General features: G+C 40.6%; 1 protein-coding gene across 1 annotated transcript in view; it reads left to right on the top strand.

The window, feature by feature from the left end:
• Positions 1-2,121: 2,121 nt before the first annotated feature.
• MPP4 (MAGUK p55 scaffold protein 4) overlaps positions 2,122-18,717 on the top strand; it is a 38,064-nt gene continuing 21,468 nt past the window's right edge. Inside the window, exons 1-10 of the mRNA XM_074967929.1 lie at positions 2,122-2,134; positions 4,826-4,942; positions 8,463-8,560; positions 10,920-10,997; positions 11,607-11,687; positions 12,303-12,434; positions 13,007-13,088; positions 14,603-14,688; positions 17,013-17,084; positions 17,581-17,777. Coding sequence (XP_074824030.1) covers positions 4,861-4,942; positions 8,463-8,560; positions 10,920-10,997; positions 11,607-11,687; positions 12,303-12,434; positions 13,007-13,088; positions 14,603-14,688; positions 17,013-17,084; positions 17,581-17,777 — 908 coding nt within the window. The 5' untranslated portion in view covers positions 2,122-2,134; positions 4,826-4,860. The remainder of the gene's footprint in view (positions 2,135-4,825; positions 4,943-8,462; positions 8,561-10,919; positions 10,998-11,606; positions 11,688-12,302; positions 12,435-13,006; positions 13,089-14,602; positions 14,689-17,012; positions 17,085-17,580; positions 17,778-18,717) is intronic.

Genomic DNA, 18,717 nt, shown 5'->3' with positions numbered 1-18,717 from the left:
GCACAAGAGAATTCCCTATAGGTTGTAAGGAGTACGTAATTGGGCCTTTCATTGAGATGCAGTATTTTTCAACTTGCTTGTATCATAAGACGATATAATCACGTGGCTCTGCTCCCTTATGCATTGGGCAATACATTGGCATGCAAGTTTGGCTGGTGATTACAATAGTCAAGAAAATAGAGGCAGAGGGATCAGAATTCTGGTGGGAATTTCAATGTGATTATCACAGCTGAAAAGTTTTTGTTTTGTTTTTTTTTGTTTTTTTGTTTTGGTTTTTGTTTTAGTTTAGACTTCAATAAAGAGGAATAAAAGGTACTCTTATTGGACCTAATACAAGAAGGCAGAAAACTTGAACTACTTCCAAGACTCCCCCAAAACTCTCTTCCTGACCAAGGCTTCTGGGAAAACTTATAAGGAAGGTGATATTGTGCATTGTAACATTTTTGTTCTGCTTCCTTTTAGGGTTTATATTTTACCTTACCACATGTGTGTTCTCAGAATCCCCTATCTACTCCATGGGACATGTAGTGAGAAACCCCATTGTTTGAGACTTTAAATGTGGATTGGACAAAATATGGAAAAGTACAATCAGGAATGAATCCTAGCCTTAACAGTTTGGTCTTTATTGTTTACGAATTGTATAGTTTTGAAAAGTGCTTTGAGATCCCTGAGGATGGAAGACTGGCTCTATAAAAATAAGTCATTATTCTTTGTCTAGTATTCACCAGCTACTATAAAATTATATATGTGGTAACAAATGCATGGAGATGAGCATGGTCATCCTACATAACTTTAAAACTTTTAGACTACTCAAAATGAAATTTTCCAGTGTAGCTTCAACTTCTCAATGTAAACCACAGTTCCCAGAAAGCCTGTGTGAGATAAAGGGATGTTTTTTAAACCAAGAAAATCTCTTCTCAGATGGGGTATGGGTGTCTTATCAGTATAATCTTAAAAATAAATTGCACTCAAGTCTGGCTCCACATTCCCAGTTCAGAGCTGTTGAGACATATCTCCACTTCTTCAATGTCTGAATAGTTATAAAGTTACAAATGGTTTAGGGACTAGTTTTCCACAATAAGGAAATGAATTGGACTTCTCCACACAGATTATAGGGGTACGTTTACAGAAACATTGCCTCCCCTTCTGTGGGTGCAGTTTGCACTTGCATTTTGGAACCAGTCTGAACAGTTGCACCTAAACTGCAAATATATCACAAAATCCTGCAGTTAGTAATGTGTTTTCAGTATGACTGAAATGAATGGAAGCTAGGGGTCCTCCTATCCTGAATTCATTTACTCCTTCATATAGCATTTTCTTTCCTTCACTCTGCCACCCTGCAATAAAGGATTTCTGCATTGCTCTTTCTAATGGCTTAGTAGTTTAGGAAGCAGGTATTTAATGATCTGTCTTACATAGCCTCCTTGGTTAAATCCCAGCATTAGGCAGATCAGCTCTGCTTAACAAAGGGGAAGACAGACTCTTAAAGGAACAGATTCAAAGTTATTGAGGAACATTAAATACCGGCACCTACAAGATACAGGGGGGAAAACCTCCGCATGTATAAAATGTATGAATAATAGTTCGAGTCATTAGAGGAAATGAAGTAGAAACTGCTCAATGTATTGTTGGGGTAGGAAAATCACACTGTGCTGGGGGAAGCCTGGGGTTTTTTTTTGTTTGTTTTTTTTTAAAAAACAATAAGGCATGTTTTCAAAGACTATTCTTTACCATCTCTTGGAATAGAATTATACAAGCAGTACACGAGACCCTACCAGATCCCCAAAGGTTTAAAATGGTACTTTCCTTTGCTCCCTTATGGGGCAAATTTGTGGTGAATAGGGTATATTCAATAGTACGTTGATTAAACCATAATCAGGTATCTCTTCTGAATTCTCTCCCTGATCCCAGCTGCCTTTTCAAGATAGGGCATGACCCAAGAGAAGAAGTGCCTTTCAAAAATAGGCACTAAGAAGTGCAGTAAAAGTGACAGTAATTCCTTCTGCTTTTATAAGCAGATCATGATAATAAATCTCTTGGTGTACCTTATAAATTTCCCATCCACAGTAGTGGGAAAATGGCTGCCTTCTTGCTTTGGTAATCGAGGAGATAAACTGCAGTATATCTAACACAGGTTGGTATGGTATTTACTACTTGTACATTAGTATTGTTGTTGGTTCCCTTGCTCAAATGTTTTGTGTTGCAATTCATTAATGTTTGTGAGAGGCATTATCTTTGGATTGAGCTATAACATAGGAATTTCTCAGTGGAAGGGATTTCTTCAATGTTAATTTTATAATTGTAATCTCGGCTTTACCTTGAAACCTTACGCAGAACACTGTTGAAGACACAGATCATATTAGGGTCCAGGAGACACACTAGGTTGATACAGATCTTTTACTTTTGGAGACCTAGGTTTCAAATCTGATAGATTGCATGTGACTGAATGTGGTGTGTTCGTCCTGTTCCTTCAGATTCATGGATGGCACTGAGCTGCTGGAAATGAAAAACTGAACATAAAACTTCAGTTTTCTCTAGAATAGATGATTCACTCTTCTGCCACTGTAAAATACCAGTTCTAAAAATCCTTGACTCAGTCTCCCTATAGCGACAATTGCTAAAAGAAATGGAATGGAGAGTTTCCTCTGATTTCAATCTGGGTGTGTTGTCCATTGTGTCTAATCATTAATTTAAAATGTAATCATTTGACAGATTTCATTTGCCCATATGTTGTGTACTTAAAAAAAAAGTTTAAAGAACTTGTTTAAGTTGCAAGCATTTTTGAATGCCATGATTCATGCTGCTGTGGACAGTATTAGTGTTTCCATAATCAAACACCATTTTCAGGTTTTATATCATGGGCTGCCCTAAAAGAGAGGAAAATTTTGCCTTTGATTACTGAATAATTTTAATTTTAATGTCTTCATTTTTCCATACAGAAAGTATAGGCAAGTCTAGATTATTTTGCAAATACTGAGATAAGACTGTTTAGGCCCCAGTCTTGCAAACACTGCTGCACATGCTTAACTTTACTCTTGCCATCAATTCTAGTGATGTCACCTGGGTACAACTGAGCATGTTTATAAGTGTTTTCAGGATCAGGATCTTAGTTCTCGAAGGCAAAGTTGCTAAGTTTTTAGGGGTGACTGCTGTATTAAGCTGCCCATAAAAATGTAAATTGGGCTTAAAGTTATCATAGAGATTGTTGGAAGGAATTTTTTGAGAAATTGAGGAAGAAATTAGTGTTTTTATGAGTGAAAACAAAAAATGGAATTTATTGGTTTTTAATGCTGTTTTTGGTGTACGCTTTACATTTCATAATTTTATACCTAAAATTTTAGAGGGATACTGTAAGGCTGTTCATGCAGTAAGTTTGATGAAAGCCTATATTAATAGCAGTGTTTGTAATTTTAATGAAATTGAAAATCACTTTGGATTTAAATGGCCTCTTTCCCTTGTTCACTGTAGCATTGAACTAGTGCATGAGAACTAGGGTGTGGTAGTGATAAGCCTACTTTTATTGTCCAAGATGAAAGAAATACCAAGAAGTCAATACCTTGGAATGCCTGGCAAAGTCTGGAATACCAGAGCAACTTGGAGGCAATTAAACTCTTTATACGAAGATGTCTTTGCAGATTCTGGCCCTGTTAGTGGTAGGAAAGCAAATCTGATTTTCCAAATTCTTTCAATATGAATAGTCTAACGTATTAGTAATAGGAAAAGAAATTTGGTTTATTTTTAAATATGACTCTTAACTTGACGGTTCCTGTAGACTGAAAAACGGGCTATTCATTTTTATTTTCAGATACCTTGGGGGAAACAAATTACAGCTGTCAGCGGTAGTGCATTTAAAAATGTGGCGTATAGCATGCTTTCACACGGGTGACTTATTTTTGAGGGGGCAGTGGAAACTTCATAATTTAAATACAGTGGCTTAGTGTAATACTGTAATGCAGATTTTGAGTTCATAGACACTCCTTGAAAACATGCAACTTAAACCCTCCCCTCCCACTGCAAGAAGCCAGTATAGTTCAGTCATATCTAAACTGAGTTTTGTAAAATTTCCAAAATGTGGATGTACCCAATAAACTATAACAGCTTTATGGCAAATGGGGCAAACTCTTCAAAGTATTGCTAATTATGAATTCACATAAGACTACCACTAAATCTACAATTACTTTTGACTATGGATTCCCAAATTTTTGTCCCACTAAGAGCCACATTAGCAACTTACCATGAATTGGAGGGCTGTATATGAGGCGTAAACAGATTTGAGCTGTACTGTCTGAGTGATGCCTTGTTTAATATGAAATTCGAACAGTTAATGGTTTGACCAGATAAGCCTTTCCCATTAACTGCTGATAATATTAAATGTGGTCTTGCACCAAGATGTGCTACGAGCAGTCAGAGAGACTATTTTGATTAAGGTAAAGAAATGCACGTTAGCACAAGCGTCCCATGGAGAATACATCTACTTACTAATTTAAATATAGCCATGGACTAGTTTTGACCTGTAGGCTGCCCATTGAGCACCAGGGCTTTGTGCACCATATTCTTCTGCTCTGTTTAAATTAGAGATGAACAAGGCTAAAAGCATTTTAATTTGAATTCCACCCTAACCTTTAGCAGTCGACATGGACTCAAACTGAGATGCAAGTCCTGCCAGTTTGGTTTTCTCGGCCCATATCTAATTTAAACTGGTCGTGATCTTGTTTTGTGACATTTGAATCTGAAACACTATTTTCATCCCCCATTGTATTTTTGTTCTTTCTTTCTTTCTTACAAATCGAAAGTTATTCCAACATGCTTATTCTTTGTTTCCCAGTTCGGAGTCTGTTTTGTGAAACATTGCTGCTGTGAATGATCCATTCAGAGAAACAAGGAGAATCTCCTAGAAGGAAGGAGAAGATGGAGATGCTTGCAGTACATGGCCAGGAAACCGGTACAGCACATAACTCTTGTGTTCCTTTTTCAAAACAAGAAAGAACATGCAGATTTTCTTATCAAATCAGCAGATATTTTAAAATATTACTGATCGTATACATGACAAGACTAAATTCCAAGCAAGAACAGGATTTTTGTTTCTTTATATAGTACCAGACAGGTGTGAGTCAGGCTTTACAGGCACAATTGAGGTAAGGGCTTAAATTTTTATAAGTGAGTAGTGAATTTGGGAAACCTGCTTTTAAATGCCTTAAGAGTCTGATTTTTTTTTTTTTCAGAAAGCGCTGAGCACCTTCCCTCCAAATCAGGCACCTTTTTAAAATTTCTCAAATTGAGCATCCAAAATCACTAGTGTTTCCCAATAACGTAGGTCAAAGTCCGTACCTCAAAAAGCTGACACTCTAAGGCACTGATTTGGCAAAGAAGCACCTGAATAATTTAATTTTGAAGTCAGTTAATTTAAAGCTAAGCACAGGCATAAGGCTCAAGGCCTAAAGTGATAGCAAAACCAAAATGAACTGTCAAATGTAGAAAGGCTGTGGACAGGAGAGCAGGAAACAAAAGAAGAGATGTAGTCTTTGTCTGGCGTAGCTATCTGCAGTGGCCCAAGCTGACTGTATTGTAGCAAGGTTGTTTTTTTAATATAAATTTTATGTGAGGGAATGATCAGTCTGGTGGAAGAATTGAGGTTTTATGAGACATTTGAATGAGAAGGAACTTGTTTGGTGCACTAGATCAATGAGACATTTGCAAGCATAAAGGCAGAACAGAAAAAAGCACAAAAAGGGTGTAGTGTAGAGAGAGTGCGAGAGCGAGCATGGAGCACGGGGCCTGGTGCAAGACTTGAGGCCTGAACCACAGGCAGCAAATCCAGGCTAAGCTGTGAACCAAAGTCAGGCCATGTATTAAAAGCAGGTGCTTACACGTTCGCAGTCTGATATATAAACTTGGCAAGGGTACTAAAACACAGGCACTCCTAAGAAGTACCTGGCACTGGGTATGTACGTGAACACCTTCCAAAAGATGAGCCCGGGTACACCCTGACCTAGCGCAAAATAAGAGGGTTTGACAGAAGTGATGAAGAGGGATGTTTTGCCCGAGACATCAGGAGCAAGGTACAAGGGGAGGTAACAAGCAGATGTCATGAAACCCATAAGGTAGTAATTAAGTTTTTGTCTCAGTCGATAAATGTTGGGGTACCTCACCTTAATTCTTTGTGCAGCCAAGGTGACAGAAGAGACTCCCACAGCTGACTGAGCCACTCCTTACCACTATGCACTCATGTGTTAGTGTACCTGTAACCACAGAGACAGGGAGCCGGTATGTGTCTTGAGCGCAATAAACTTGGCTGAGTGCCTTTGTCACCAAACTGAGCCTGTGGTCTTTCTTACGTGTAACATCAAGGTCTGCTAAGTTAGCAGGCTGCACTCTCTTCCAATGCTGATAACACCGGAGCTCCAAGAAGAGAAGCTGTCATAAATGTAAAGGGAAGGGTAAACACCTTTAAAATCCCTCCTGGCCAGAGGAAAAACCCTTTCACCTGTAAAGGGTTAAGAAGCTAGGATAACCTCGCTGGCACCTGACCAAAATGACCAATGAGGAGACAAGATGCTTTCAAAGCTGGAGGGGGGAGAAACAAAGGTTCTCTCTGTCTGGGTGATGCTTTTGCAGGGAACAGAAAAGGAATGGAGTCTTAGAACTTAGTAAGTAATCTAGCTAGATAGGCGTTAGATTCTGTTTTGTTTAAATGGCTGATAAAATAAGCTGTGGTGAATGGAATGTATATTCCTATTTTTGTGTCTTTTTGTAACTTAAGGTTTTGCCTAGAGGGATTCTCTATGTTTTGAATCTGTTTACCCTGTAAGGTATTTACCATCCTGATTTTACAGAGGTGATTCTTTTACTTCAATTAAAATTCTTCTTTTAAGAACCTGATTGCTTTTTCATTGTTCTTAAGATCCAAGGGTTTGGATCTGTGTTCACCAATGCAAACTGGTGAGGATTTTTACCAAGCCTTCCCCAGGAAAGGGGGTGTAGGGTTTGGGAGGATTTTGGGGGGAAAGACATTTCCAAGCGGGCTCTTTCCCTGTTATATATTTGTTAGATGCTTGGTGGTGGCAGCAATAAAGTCCAAGGGCAAAAGGTAAAATAGTTTGTACCTTGGGGAAGTTTTAACCTAAGCTGGTAAAAATAAGCTTAGGGGGTTTTCATGTAGGTCCCCATATCTGTACCCTAGAGTTCAGAGTGGGGAAGGAACCTTGACAGAAGCACTGAGCACCTGTAACAGCTTAGTAGCCTGGACAGTGTTACTGTGGCAACGACATTCCAGCCTTCAGCGCTTAACAACAAAGGGGAGTGAGAGAAGGAAATGAAGAGAATATGTTGTCCCTTGACTGGTTTTACTAGTGAGATGCTTGACTTGAGGCAGGACGGAGAAGCATAGTCACCCTGTGGAAGCACAAAAAAGGAAGAGAGGAAATAATAGAAAGTGTTGAAAATCGGAGTGTATTTGGGGGTGAGGGAGCAGATCCGTTTTATTTGGCCTGTGTCAGAAAATCATCTAGGAGCAGATTTACAAAGGTATTTAGGTACTTGAAGATGCAGATAGGTGCCTAGTGGGATTTACAAAGTGCCTCAGTGAATTAGATGCATAGGTCCTATTGACTTTCAATGGGAATTAGCCACATATCCTCAGACTTTCATATGTTAATATTTTCAGTTTTCTCATATTTCCTGGGCAGAGCATAGGACTTTAGAAATGATCCAATACTGCTGGAAAAATCTAGTTTCCTGTTGCATATAGGCCTGATTTTGAATAATGGTCATAAATTGATACGGGCCAAAAGTCTTATGCCTCCTTCAGATTCTAAATAGGTCTAGATTTCCATTGTGTCTGCACACTATTCCTGTTCTCTTTATGTAGGGGAAATGGTGCTGTTTCTGATAAGAGTGACTCTTTCCCCCATTCCCAGCAGGTAATGTACAGGATGGCTGATAGTGGTACAGATTTATTAACTGAACTATCAGGTCAGACTGGAATGTGCATCATTATTACATATTCAATAGCCCTTGAGATGTGGTTGGCACTTTCCGCTGTTGAGAAGAGATACAATCCCTGCCCCCAAAAGAGTTTACAATCTAAAAGAAATCCCTAAAACATGGGCAAGGCAGAGTTACTACAGTACATGGTTGGAATAAATGTCAACTTGGATTCAAACTTAGTGGGTGTGGGGTGCCTATGGGGAATATGTTTCTCTGATCAGTGGACAATTGCTTGCCCTGCACAAATACAGCAGATACGAAGGTATGTACCATAGAGCTGAGGACAGGGAACCTTTTCTTAAGGAATTACCAGTTGGGTATCTGGGACACATTATAAGGGAATGTAAATTCAAATGAATTACCTTCTCAGAGGTCTGGGCCAATACTTGGCTTTTTTGTTCAGCTGTTTGTGCTGAAATGCACTGCACTTCTTCCTTGTTTCTTGGGCTCACATTTAGCTCATGTTCTGACTCTAGTGTTACAAGAATTGAGTCTGTTCTGTAAAAGAGATGTCAATGGAGTTGGAGTGTTATACGACCTGCTCAGATCTCCCTGGCTGCAAGCTCTCCTAAAGGTAAAGTCCTCTTTGTCTGCAAGGCCAGTCTTCCTTAGAGAAGAAGGGGAGGGATAGCTCAGTGGTTTGAGCATTGGCCTGCTAAGCCCAGGGTTGTGAGTTCAATCCTTGAGGGTGCCATTTAGGGATTTGGGGCAAAAATTGGGGACTGGTCCTGCTTTGAGCAGGGGGTTGGACTAGATGACCTCCTTGAGGTCCCTTCCAATCCTAATATTCTATGATTCTATGAACAATATGTCCAACTGGCATCTGCCTCACTGTGCCATGCGGAGACTGTAGGTTAATTCAGATACTTCTAATTAAGGTGGAAAATCCCAGTGTACCTGACTAATTGGGTAATACCATGCAATCACAGGGAGATTTAAGATTGGCTGCAGGTGGTGATCTGTACCCCAGTTGTAAAACGGGGGTGATGTCCTGTTTTGTACGAATGAATGAATGAAAAGTACTATATGAGGGTGAAATATTATTTACTATTGATTGCATTGGTGTGATGTATAATCAAGGGCTGTATGTTAGCATCAGACTAAACTGGGAAGGAAATTTTTCCTGTTAGACAAAATAGTTCAAAAAACTAAGTTAAACATTTTAGCAGGAAAGTAACTTAAGGTCTGTAAACAGGTCCAATATTAATAAAACAAAAATAAAAAACAACTTCCAGGTCACTGGTCACCAACCTAGAGGATTTCCCAGTCAATTGCGATCTCTGGCAGTGCAGCGTGGCTGCCACTAAGGCAGACTCCCTACCCAACGCCGCTCCCAGAAGCAGCCGGCGTGGCCCCACGGGTGCGGGGGAGCAGGGGTCGTCTTCTGTGCGCTGCTCCTGCCTGCAAGCACCACCCCCCGCAGCTTCCATTGGCCGGGAGAGCTGCAGGGGGGGTGCTTGCAGAGAGGGGCAGCACACGGAGCCACGTGTCTTCCCCCCTCAACCCCCCGGGGCATGTTGGCCCCTTCTGGGAGCAGTGTGGAGCCGGGGTAGGCAGGGAGCCTGCCTTAGCCTTGCTGCACTTGCCACCGTAAGTGCTGCACTGCTGGATGTAAGTGCTGTCCAGTGGAAGGCTGCACCCCAGCCCTGAGTCCCCTCCTGGAGCCAGCACCCCGTACCCCCTCCTGCACCCCAATACTCTGCCCCAGCTCAGAGCCCCCTCCTGCACCCAAACACCCTCCCAGAGCCAGCACCCTGTACCCTCAACACTCTGCCCCAGGCCAGAGCCCCTTCCTGCACTCAAACTCCCTCCTAGAGCTTGCACCCCTCACCCCCTCCTGCACCCCAAACCCCTGCCCCAGGCTCAGTCCAGAGCCCCCTCCCACACTGTGAACCCCCACCCTAGAGCCCACACCCCCTCCCGAACCCCTACCCCAGCCCGGTAAAAGTGAGTGAGGGTGGAGGAGAGTGAGAGATCAGGTGAGGGGGGAGGGGATGGAGTGAGTGGGGCAGGGCCTTGGGGAAGGGGTGGGGCCTTGGGGAAGGGGCGGGGCAGATCCTGGGTTGCCCTTAGATTCAAAAAGTGATCTTGGGCGTAAAAAGGTTGGAGACCACTGGTCTAGGTGAATAAAAATTTCCTTGAAATCAGTCTTTAAATTTGGTGATTTACTTTAGCTTTGCTTTTTGAGTAAGGATTATAGTTAGGGGAAGAAAGGAAACAGTGAAATCTTTGAGGATTTGCCATACTGGATTGGAGCACTGGTCCAGTGAGCCTGTTATCATCCTTTGACAGCGACCTGTTACAGATACTTCAGATTAAGGTGGAAAACCCCAGTGTACCTGGCTAATTGGGTAGTACTATGCAATGTCAGAGATTTAAGATTGGCCTCAGCTGGCAATCTGTTGTTAGGTCCTGAATCAGAAGGATTGATAGCCTTAATCATAAAGGCCAAGATTTTGTCGTGGATATTTTCAGTAAAAGTCATGGACAGGTCGTGGGCAAAAAAGAAAAATTCACAGACGCCGTGACTTTTACTAAAAATATACCTGACAAAATGGGGATCTGCTCGTCCCCACACAACTGTGTAGGGGCTAGGAGCCATCCGCAGCATGGGCAGCTCAGGGATTCCCCCGCCGGCAGCTGTGGGCTCGGGGAGCTGCCAGAGGTGCCGGGGGTACCCTGCAGCTCCCTGCCCTCGCTGGTGGCAAGGGACCCTGCAGCTCCTGATCACCGCAGGCTGAAGTCATGAAGGTTGCTGGAAGTCATGGATTCCATGACTAACTCATAGCCTTATTTATGATTTTTATTCTAGCTAGTCCTAGAAAGTCCTTAGTGGTGTGGCATTGCTGTATATGTGTATGTTTCCATGTGAATGGATCGCACCATTGAATAGTATTGCATTGTGCCTTTTTCTTTCTTATTTCACCCTATAGGTTTATGAATGCCTCCATCAATCTATCAGAGAAAAACCAGTCCCAGTCACACCCCAAGCACGTGCACTGTCTCGTGAGGTGAGATTATATAAGAGACTATATTCCTTTTTTTACCGAACCCTAATCTGTAAATTTGATTGCACATAATAATACTCTGCATATCTGTGGCGCAGTCCGTCCAAGGATCTGAGTGCCCATCACAAGCATTAATGAATGTAGCCTCACTCCCTTGTGAGACAAGTAGTTAATCATCTCCATTGTACAGATATGGGATCAAAGGCACATAGAAGGTGTGGAATTCCCAGAATCGCATGGGCTGTGGCAGAGTGATTACGAGTCCTGTGCATTAACTGCTAGATCGTCCCTCTTCCCCAATTCAAAATCTGCCTTGTCATAAGAACTGACCATAAAGGAGCTCAGATCTGTGAATTTTATAAGGTTTCTGATAGGATGATTTTAATCAGTTCGTGACCGAATTAGCTGGAAGCTTAATGGTTCATGCTAGAAACTTACACTGGTCATTAAATCTAGTTGTAGGATTGGAGAAGAGAATTCACTTAGTCTCTTAGCATGGAGTTAAAGAAAAGGTCTGTTTACATTACCAAATAAAGTTCACCAAATAAAGTTTACTATAGTATTTAAAATAGGAATTCCAGATGGATCCAGTTCCCACTCTCTCATCACCAGGTGGTGGTGGTGTTGCGTGGAGTCCCTCAATCTACAGAGATCAGAGAGCTGAGACGTCTTCTGCGAAATCCAAACTTGAAGGCAAGTGCTGGCCATTGAAAGGGGAATGGAAACATCTCTCACTGAAACGACTGCAGTATGGGGGGAATGAGCTTTGCAGCTGCCTGCAGAAAACAGCAAAGAAGGCAGTAGAAACTTGGATTAGTTATGGCAAGAAGAAATTAGTGGACAACGGTATCTGTGAATTTGCAACTGTGGGATTCTTTTCCCTACCTCTGAAGTCTGTGTCACATCCCCTACCTCATGAAAGAATTAAATATCTACAGTACTCACAAAAGACTGATGGTAACTGCTGTCTTTAATATCAATGCTTTTGAGAGATCTGTTTAAAAAAAATTCTTAGAGACATGGGGCAGGATTTTTACACGAACAAACTTGTTTTGTCTTAAAAACTATTACAAAGCTTATGTGCTTGTGCTATAGCACCAAACGAGGACACAGTTCTCCTAAGATTAAATTCCAAGAAATCAGGAAAATGTCCAGTGATTGAATTTTTCAGTGGAAAGAGCTATGATGTCACCCACTGCCGTGTGGGTCTGTATTCATGTAAGAATAGTCTCCCACTTCTGACTCCTGGACCCCAGTCAAAGCTATTTCTTGGGATGACCTTTGCTTGCCTCTTTCTTCATGTCACAGGCCTTACTATCAGCTCATGATACTGTGGCCCAGAAAGATTTTGAACCAATCCTTCCCCCTCTACCAGATAACATCCCTGAAAATGAAGAAGCCATGAGGATTGTCTGCTTAGTGAAGAACAAGCAGCCCCTGGTAAGGAAGCTTTCTCATGTTTTGATTATTTGAACTTGTGCAATAGATTCAATAAAGTGTTTTGTATAAATGGGTTATTTATAAGCAATGCTATAGAAATTTTGTTATTTCTGTTGTGTTTTAAATTGACAGACTCATCTTGAACAAATAAAGTGCCTCCTTGGCAAATGGAGTGGGAAGGAGGAAAAAAACTAACAAAATTTCTTGGAAGTTGTTTGCCCTTGTGAACTAAGGATTTTATGTTGTACTATGCTTGTGATAAATACAGGGATTAGCACTGGAAAATCATAATGTTAGAGATGGAAAAGATGTATTACAGTAGACCCTATGTAAGATTTTATAGAATGCGAGAGTCGGAAACTGGGCTGTATAATGACCATTTTGTTCATGTCCCTTAAGAGACTAGGTTTACACATCTTCTAACGTATTGTGCACTGTACTTATGGGTCCTGCAATACTGTGCAGCTTTAAGGGGAAAAGGAATCTCTTTCAGTAATCTCCAGTCATTAAGGAGATCAGACTTGCAGTTTTAAAGGAATTGAAAGATATTTATTTATTTTTTATTTTGCCAGGGTGCCACCATTAAACGCCATGAGATAACTGGTGACATTGTGGTTGCCAGGGTGATCCATGGTGGGCTAGCAGACAGAAGTGGTAAGTGTCATTTGAAACACACAGCAGGGAAAAGTCGTGTTTTTTTTTCTGCAACTGTAAATTCTCTCCTGTTACAACTTTTAGGGACACACCTTGTACAGTACCATATAAATAGTAATAATTGCCTCACATTGAAGTACTTCTGACTTTTTTTTTTTTTATTTCTTCATGACTCTCTCATTCCAGGTTAAATGTGTTGCATTAAAAAAGGTGAGACAGCCAGCTTCAAACACAATCTTACAGTATTCAGAGTGGTAGCTGTGTTCGTGCTTTTTGCTGATACAGACTAAGAGTACTTGTGGCACCTTAAAGACTAACAAATTTATTTGGGCATAAGCTTTTGTGGGCTAAAACCCACTTCATCAGATGTATGGAGTGGAAAATACAGTAGGAAGATATAGATATATACACAGAGAACATGAAAAGATGGGGGTCGCCATACCAACTCTAACGAGACAAATCAATTAAGGTCAGCTATTATCAGCAGGAGAAAAAAAACTTTTGTAGTGATAATCAGGATAGCCCATTTCAAACATTTGACAAGAAGGTGTGAGTAACAGTAGGGGGGAAAAATTAGGATGGGGAAATAGTTTTTAGTTTGTGCAATGACCCATCCACTCCCAGTCTTTATTCAAGCCTAATTTGGTGGTGTCCAGTTTGCAAATTAATTCCAGTTTTGCAGTTTCTCATTGGAGTCTGTTTTTGAAGTTTTTTTGTTGAAGAATTGTCACTTTTAGGTCTGTAATTGAGTGTCCAGGGAGGTTGAAGTGTTCTTCAACTGGTTTTTGAATGTTATAATTCTTGACGTCTGATTTGTGTCCATTTATTCTTTTACGTAGAGACTGTCCAGTTTGGCCAATGTACATGGCAGAGGGGCATTGCTGGAACATGATGGCATATATCACATTGGTAGATGTGCAGGTGAACGAGCCCCTGATGGTGTGGATGATGTGATTAGGTCCTATGATGGTGTCCCTTGAATAGATATGTGGACAGAGTTGGCAACGGGGTTTGTTGCAAGGATATACAGTTGCAAGTTGTATACAGTGGCTGAATGAAATCCTGTTAGGATGAGATAACCTGTTCAACTCAGTTAAAGGGGAAGATGCAACTACCAGAACTCTGAATTGGAACACATCAGTTTTGGGGGAACTCTAGTTTGGATAAGAATAGTTAACACTCCTTGAGTCCTTTTTCATAATCACTAGATCTCAAAGTGCTTTACAAAAAAGAGGAAGAATGAATACACCTATTCTACAGATAGAGAAACTGAGGCTCAGAGAAGTCAGGTCAATTGCTTGAGATTCCACAGTGAAGGCTATAACAGAGCTGTCTGCTTTATCCACAACACAATACTACTTCAGATCTGAAATTCCTGACTCGGGTCCGAATCTAGGATAGGAGCATTTCTTATTTCAGGGCTGTTCTCCAGTCTTCTGTTGCATCTCTGAACTTTTTCAGAATCACATCTTCTCTATAATAAGTGTCTTCTTTCCTGTACCTTTTTATTTTAGGGTTGTTGTATGCTGGAGACAAGCTGGTAGAGGTGAATGGAGTTCCAGTGGAGGGACTAGAGCCAGAGCAAGTTATCCACATTCTGGTATGAAATGCACTTTACTTTTTTCTTTTTTTCTTCTTTTTTTATTTATTTATTTGTAGCTCAAGTGTAATTATATGTACTCATAAGTGCACTTTAAAAAGAGCAGCCTAAATTCTCAATGTAAACTTTAGAGGGAGGAAGACCTACACACAAGCAATAATTTTACATGTAATGTACTACTTTGTCTGTTTTTTCATTGTGGGTGAAGTTCATTGTAACGATGCTGGTTCTGATGGGACCCAACTGAGAGCGCCAATTCAGGACAAATTGCTTAAAGCATGGCAGTTACAGCCCAAGGCTGGGGTTTCTATGCACACCAAGGCAAACCAAACCAGCCAAACAGAGAAGACTTTTTGGTTTTACCCCACTGGCTAACCACAAGTCACACAAGCAATTCCCTTAGACGCTCCAGTTTCCCAGTATCACCATCAGTGCCACTTGTTATGGGGACAAATGGTTATGAAAACCCATACCCTAGTAAAAGAAAAAAGGTTCTCCTGATGCCAAAGGACCAAGCCCCAGACCCAGGTCAGTATATAAATCAGATCTTACCCACAAATCACACTGTTGCCAATCCTTTAGAATCTAAAATCTAAAGGTTCATTCATAAAAGGAAAAAGATATAGATGAGAGCTAGAATTGGTTAAATGGAATCAATTACACACAATAATGGCCAAATTCTTTGTTCAGGCTTGTAGCAGCGATAGAATAAACTGCAAGTTCAAATCAAGTCTCTGGAGTACATCCACAGCTGGGATGGGTCATTCAGTCCTTTGTTCAAAGCTTCGGTTTGTAGCAAAGTTCCTCCAGAGGTATGAAGCAGGATTGAAGACAAGATGGAGATGAGGCAGCTGCCTTTTATAGTCTCTTCCAGGTGTAAGAACACCCTTTTGTTCTTACTGTGGAAAATTACAGCAAAATGGAGTCTGGAGTCACATGGGCAAGTCACATGTCCATGCATGACTCAGTTCTTTACAGGTGGTAGCCATGGCCCACATGCTACCTTGCAGGTTCCCAGGAAGACTTCTTATGTGGATTGGAGTTTTCCAAGATCCATTGTCAGTTAAGTGTTTCTTGTTTGGGCACTAAATTTGCATGGTGCTTTCTCAAGAAGCTGACCAAATGCTTTACTAAGGCTACTTCAGAATCAAAACACATTGATATACAAGTACATAGCCAACATTTATAACTTCAACTACAAAAATGATACACACACACACAGATAGCATAATCATAACCAGCAAACCATAACCTTTATATAGACACCTTACCTGACAACTGCTGTACAATATTTGCTGCAAATATATAACAGTGGTTGCAGGGTATGTCAATAACATCACAATTATTCTGTGCAGTGAGCCAGCACATGGCCTATGGGCTATTTAAGCCTTCCAAATAGGGCTGAAGTGGTGCATAAGCCCGGATCTCTGTGTAGAGGTGCATTCCACCCTTTGCCATTTGTACTAGGGGTCCTTTGGGACAAAATCCAGTAGAACCTCACTAATTCTCTCTATCTAAAATCAATAATTCAGCCAACCCTTACCCTAGCAGTCTCACTCCATTTATCTGCAAAGGATTAGGTGCAGAATGCTGTCATAAGGTGTCACATTCCTAAGCCTTCATTCATTTTACAAAATGCATTAACTCCTATGTTATCAAGTACTGTCATAAATAATGTAAACTAAAATAATCTTTGTCAAAATTAGCAAACAAAGATCACTCTGTGATGCACTATTCCTGAAGTTGGTCAGCTTGCTCACCAGGTCACAATATTTAGTATTCTTCATTGGCTCTCTAGTTGTTCGTGCCAATCAGTGAGGTTCCAATCTGGTTAGTGTCTGTTTTTATTTGTTTATCTCTCGTGATTTCTCTGTTTGCACCTATCTTCAGATGCATAACACACCATTAGAAATACAAACTTCACCATAACACAAAATCTACAAATCTTGAAAACAATTCTTTTCCCTGCTTGTATGCTTGCCCAGCCCTATATAGTTAATTTAGATTTGAGAACTAAAATTAATTGTGAATTGATACTGAAAATAACAAGACATATATTTAAGGGAATTAGAAGTCTTAGCAAGGTTCCAAAGTTTCCGACACAGGAATTAAATCTATCTTTTTCCTTTAAAGATCTTTGTTTTAACAATGATTCTGTATATGGCATTCTGCTGGAGCTAAGCAATTTCCATTCTTATAGAACGGATATTTATAACAGGCTTTTGGAGCCATCATTCATCTTGCAGTGATGAAACTTAAAATGCTTTCAGTGTGTTACCAGTAGTAAATATATTTTGACCTTTTTTATTTCTGAAATCTTTTAGTCTCTGTCCCAGGGAACAATTATGTTCAAACTGATTCCAGTTTCTGATCGGCCAGTCAGCAACCAAACAACAGTAAGAGAGTGATTTATTTTTTCTTCCAGATTATTATTGTTACTGCAGTTAATCCAATAATGTCTAATGGGCAGTCTGCACAGTGTGATACATGAGGGTAAGGTTGTTTAGAAGCATTTATTGCCAGCCCAGCTCACAGAAATCTCTAACATGTCTCGCCTAGACATATATGTCTCCACTGAAATTAATAGTTTGCTGTAGGTAATGTAATTAAATATAGCAAGCTGTGATAAAGATAATGAAGGCATCTCTGGAGTGATCCAGAGGGAGAAGGTCAAATTGTTCACAGTATACTAGATGACTACATTTTTCTTGATCAGGAAAATAAGTGGATTTTGGACCTGGTGCTCTTCCCATTGAAGTCAATAACAAAACTTTTTTGTTGACTTCATCTGAAGTCAGATTAGGCCCTTAGTTTGTAAATATTCATACACACTGTTACTGTATCTGTTCTGAAGAAGCTCGCCTTCACTTATGTCTGTATGTTCTGTATCAGCTCTATGTGAGAGCAATGGCAGATTACTGGCCCCTGCAGGACCCTGCCATACCTTGTGCTGATGCAGGCTTGCCCTTTAAAAAGGGTGAAATCCTTCAGATTGTTGACCAGAATGATGTCCTCTGGTGGCAGGCCAGGCAAGTCTCAGACCTGAGTGCCTGTGCTGGGCTGATACCTTCAAACCATCTTCTGAAGAGGTATGAAAATTAGGGTTTCTGAACTCAAACCAGAGAATGAGCCAGTTACCTTGGGTTTCATGATCTGAACTTAGCAATTATAGTACAGATTGATTCAATCAATAAAGACACACTGATGCCTGACAGACAGTATGAGCTTTCTGCATGTGTCTTCTCCTGTTTTAATAGTACTATGGACATTTGTGTGAAAACAGGATTTTTTTCACCTTAAGTCTGATTGTAAGTAATTCAGAGCAGAGGCATTGTCTTTATATTAGTGTGTAAAGCCCCTAACAATATCGGTCCTATATACACAAACTAAGATAAATAGCTTCAGACAAAGATTAAGGACTTTGGTTTCTCAGAGCTGTCCTTCGTGGTACAAAAAATGTAAAGATAAAAATCAGAATTTATGCCACAGAGGCATAATTATTTCTAAAAATCACTACAGTATTTTAAAGGTGTGTCTGAGGTATCTGTAGCTTTGTGTTTTTCATACTCAAAGCAGAGCTGACAGGTTTTTTTAAAATGAGAAACACACAACCACCTCCCTGTTTTCTGCATATAGTCAGTTTATATATAGAAAGGACCCTTTTACACAAAGTTGCCTAGTTATACAGCTTCTCTAGCATGGTTCTAGAACCATGTTGTACTATCCAGGGTACAAACCAAAAAAGCATAGGGGGCCCCTAATTGTGCCAGACAACTGACTACTGATAAGCTTAGAGTTGTAACACACAGAGGCCCAGAGGGAGTTGTAATTAAGACTGTGTCAGAGAGATCCCAATACAACACACTTCCAATCATGTGTACCACAATACAGTTAATACTGCTCTCCTCCATTACGTGCATTAATTTAAGGCAGTACTTTCAGGCCAGAGATGTTGAATATTGGCATTCTGATAGGTGTGGTAGGACACTGGCTTCCCTCCAATAGTTGTAGGTGGGCTAGACACTAGCT

Source organism: Natator depressus, chromosome 11 (genome assembly GCF_965152275.1).
Source record: "Natator depressus isolate rNatDep1 chromosome 11, rNatDep2.hap1, whole genome shotgun sequence".
In the NCBI taxonomy this organism is placed as follows: Eukaryota; Metazoa; Chordata; order Testudines; family Cheloniidae; genus Natator; species Natator depressus.
Note: the sequence above shows the minus strand (reverse complement) of the source record. Positions and strands in the feature narration are given on the sequence as shown.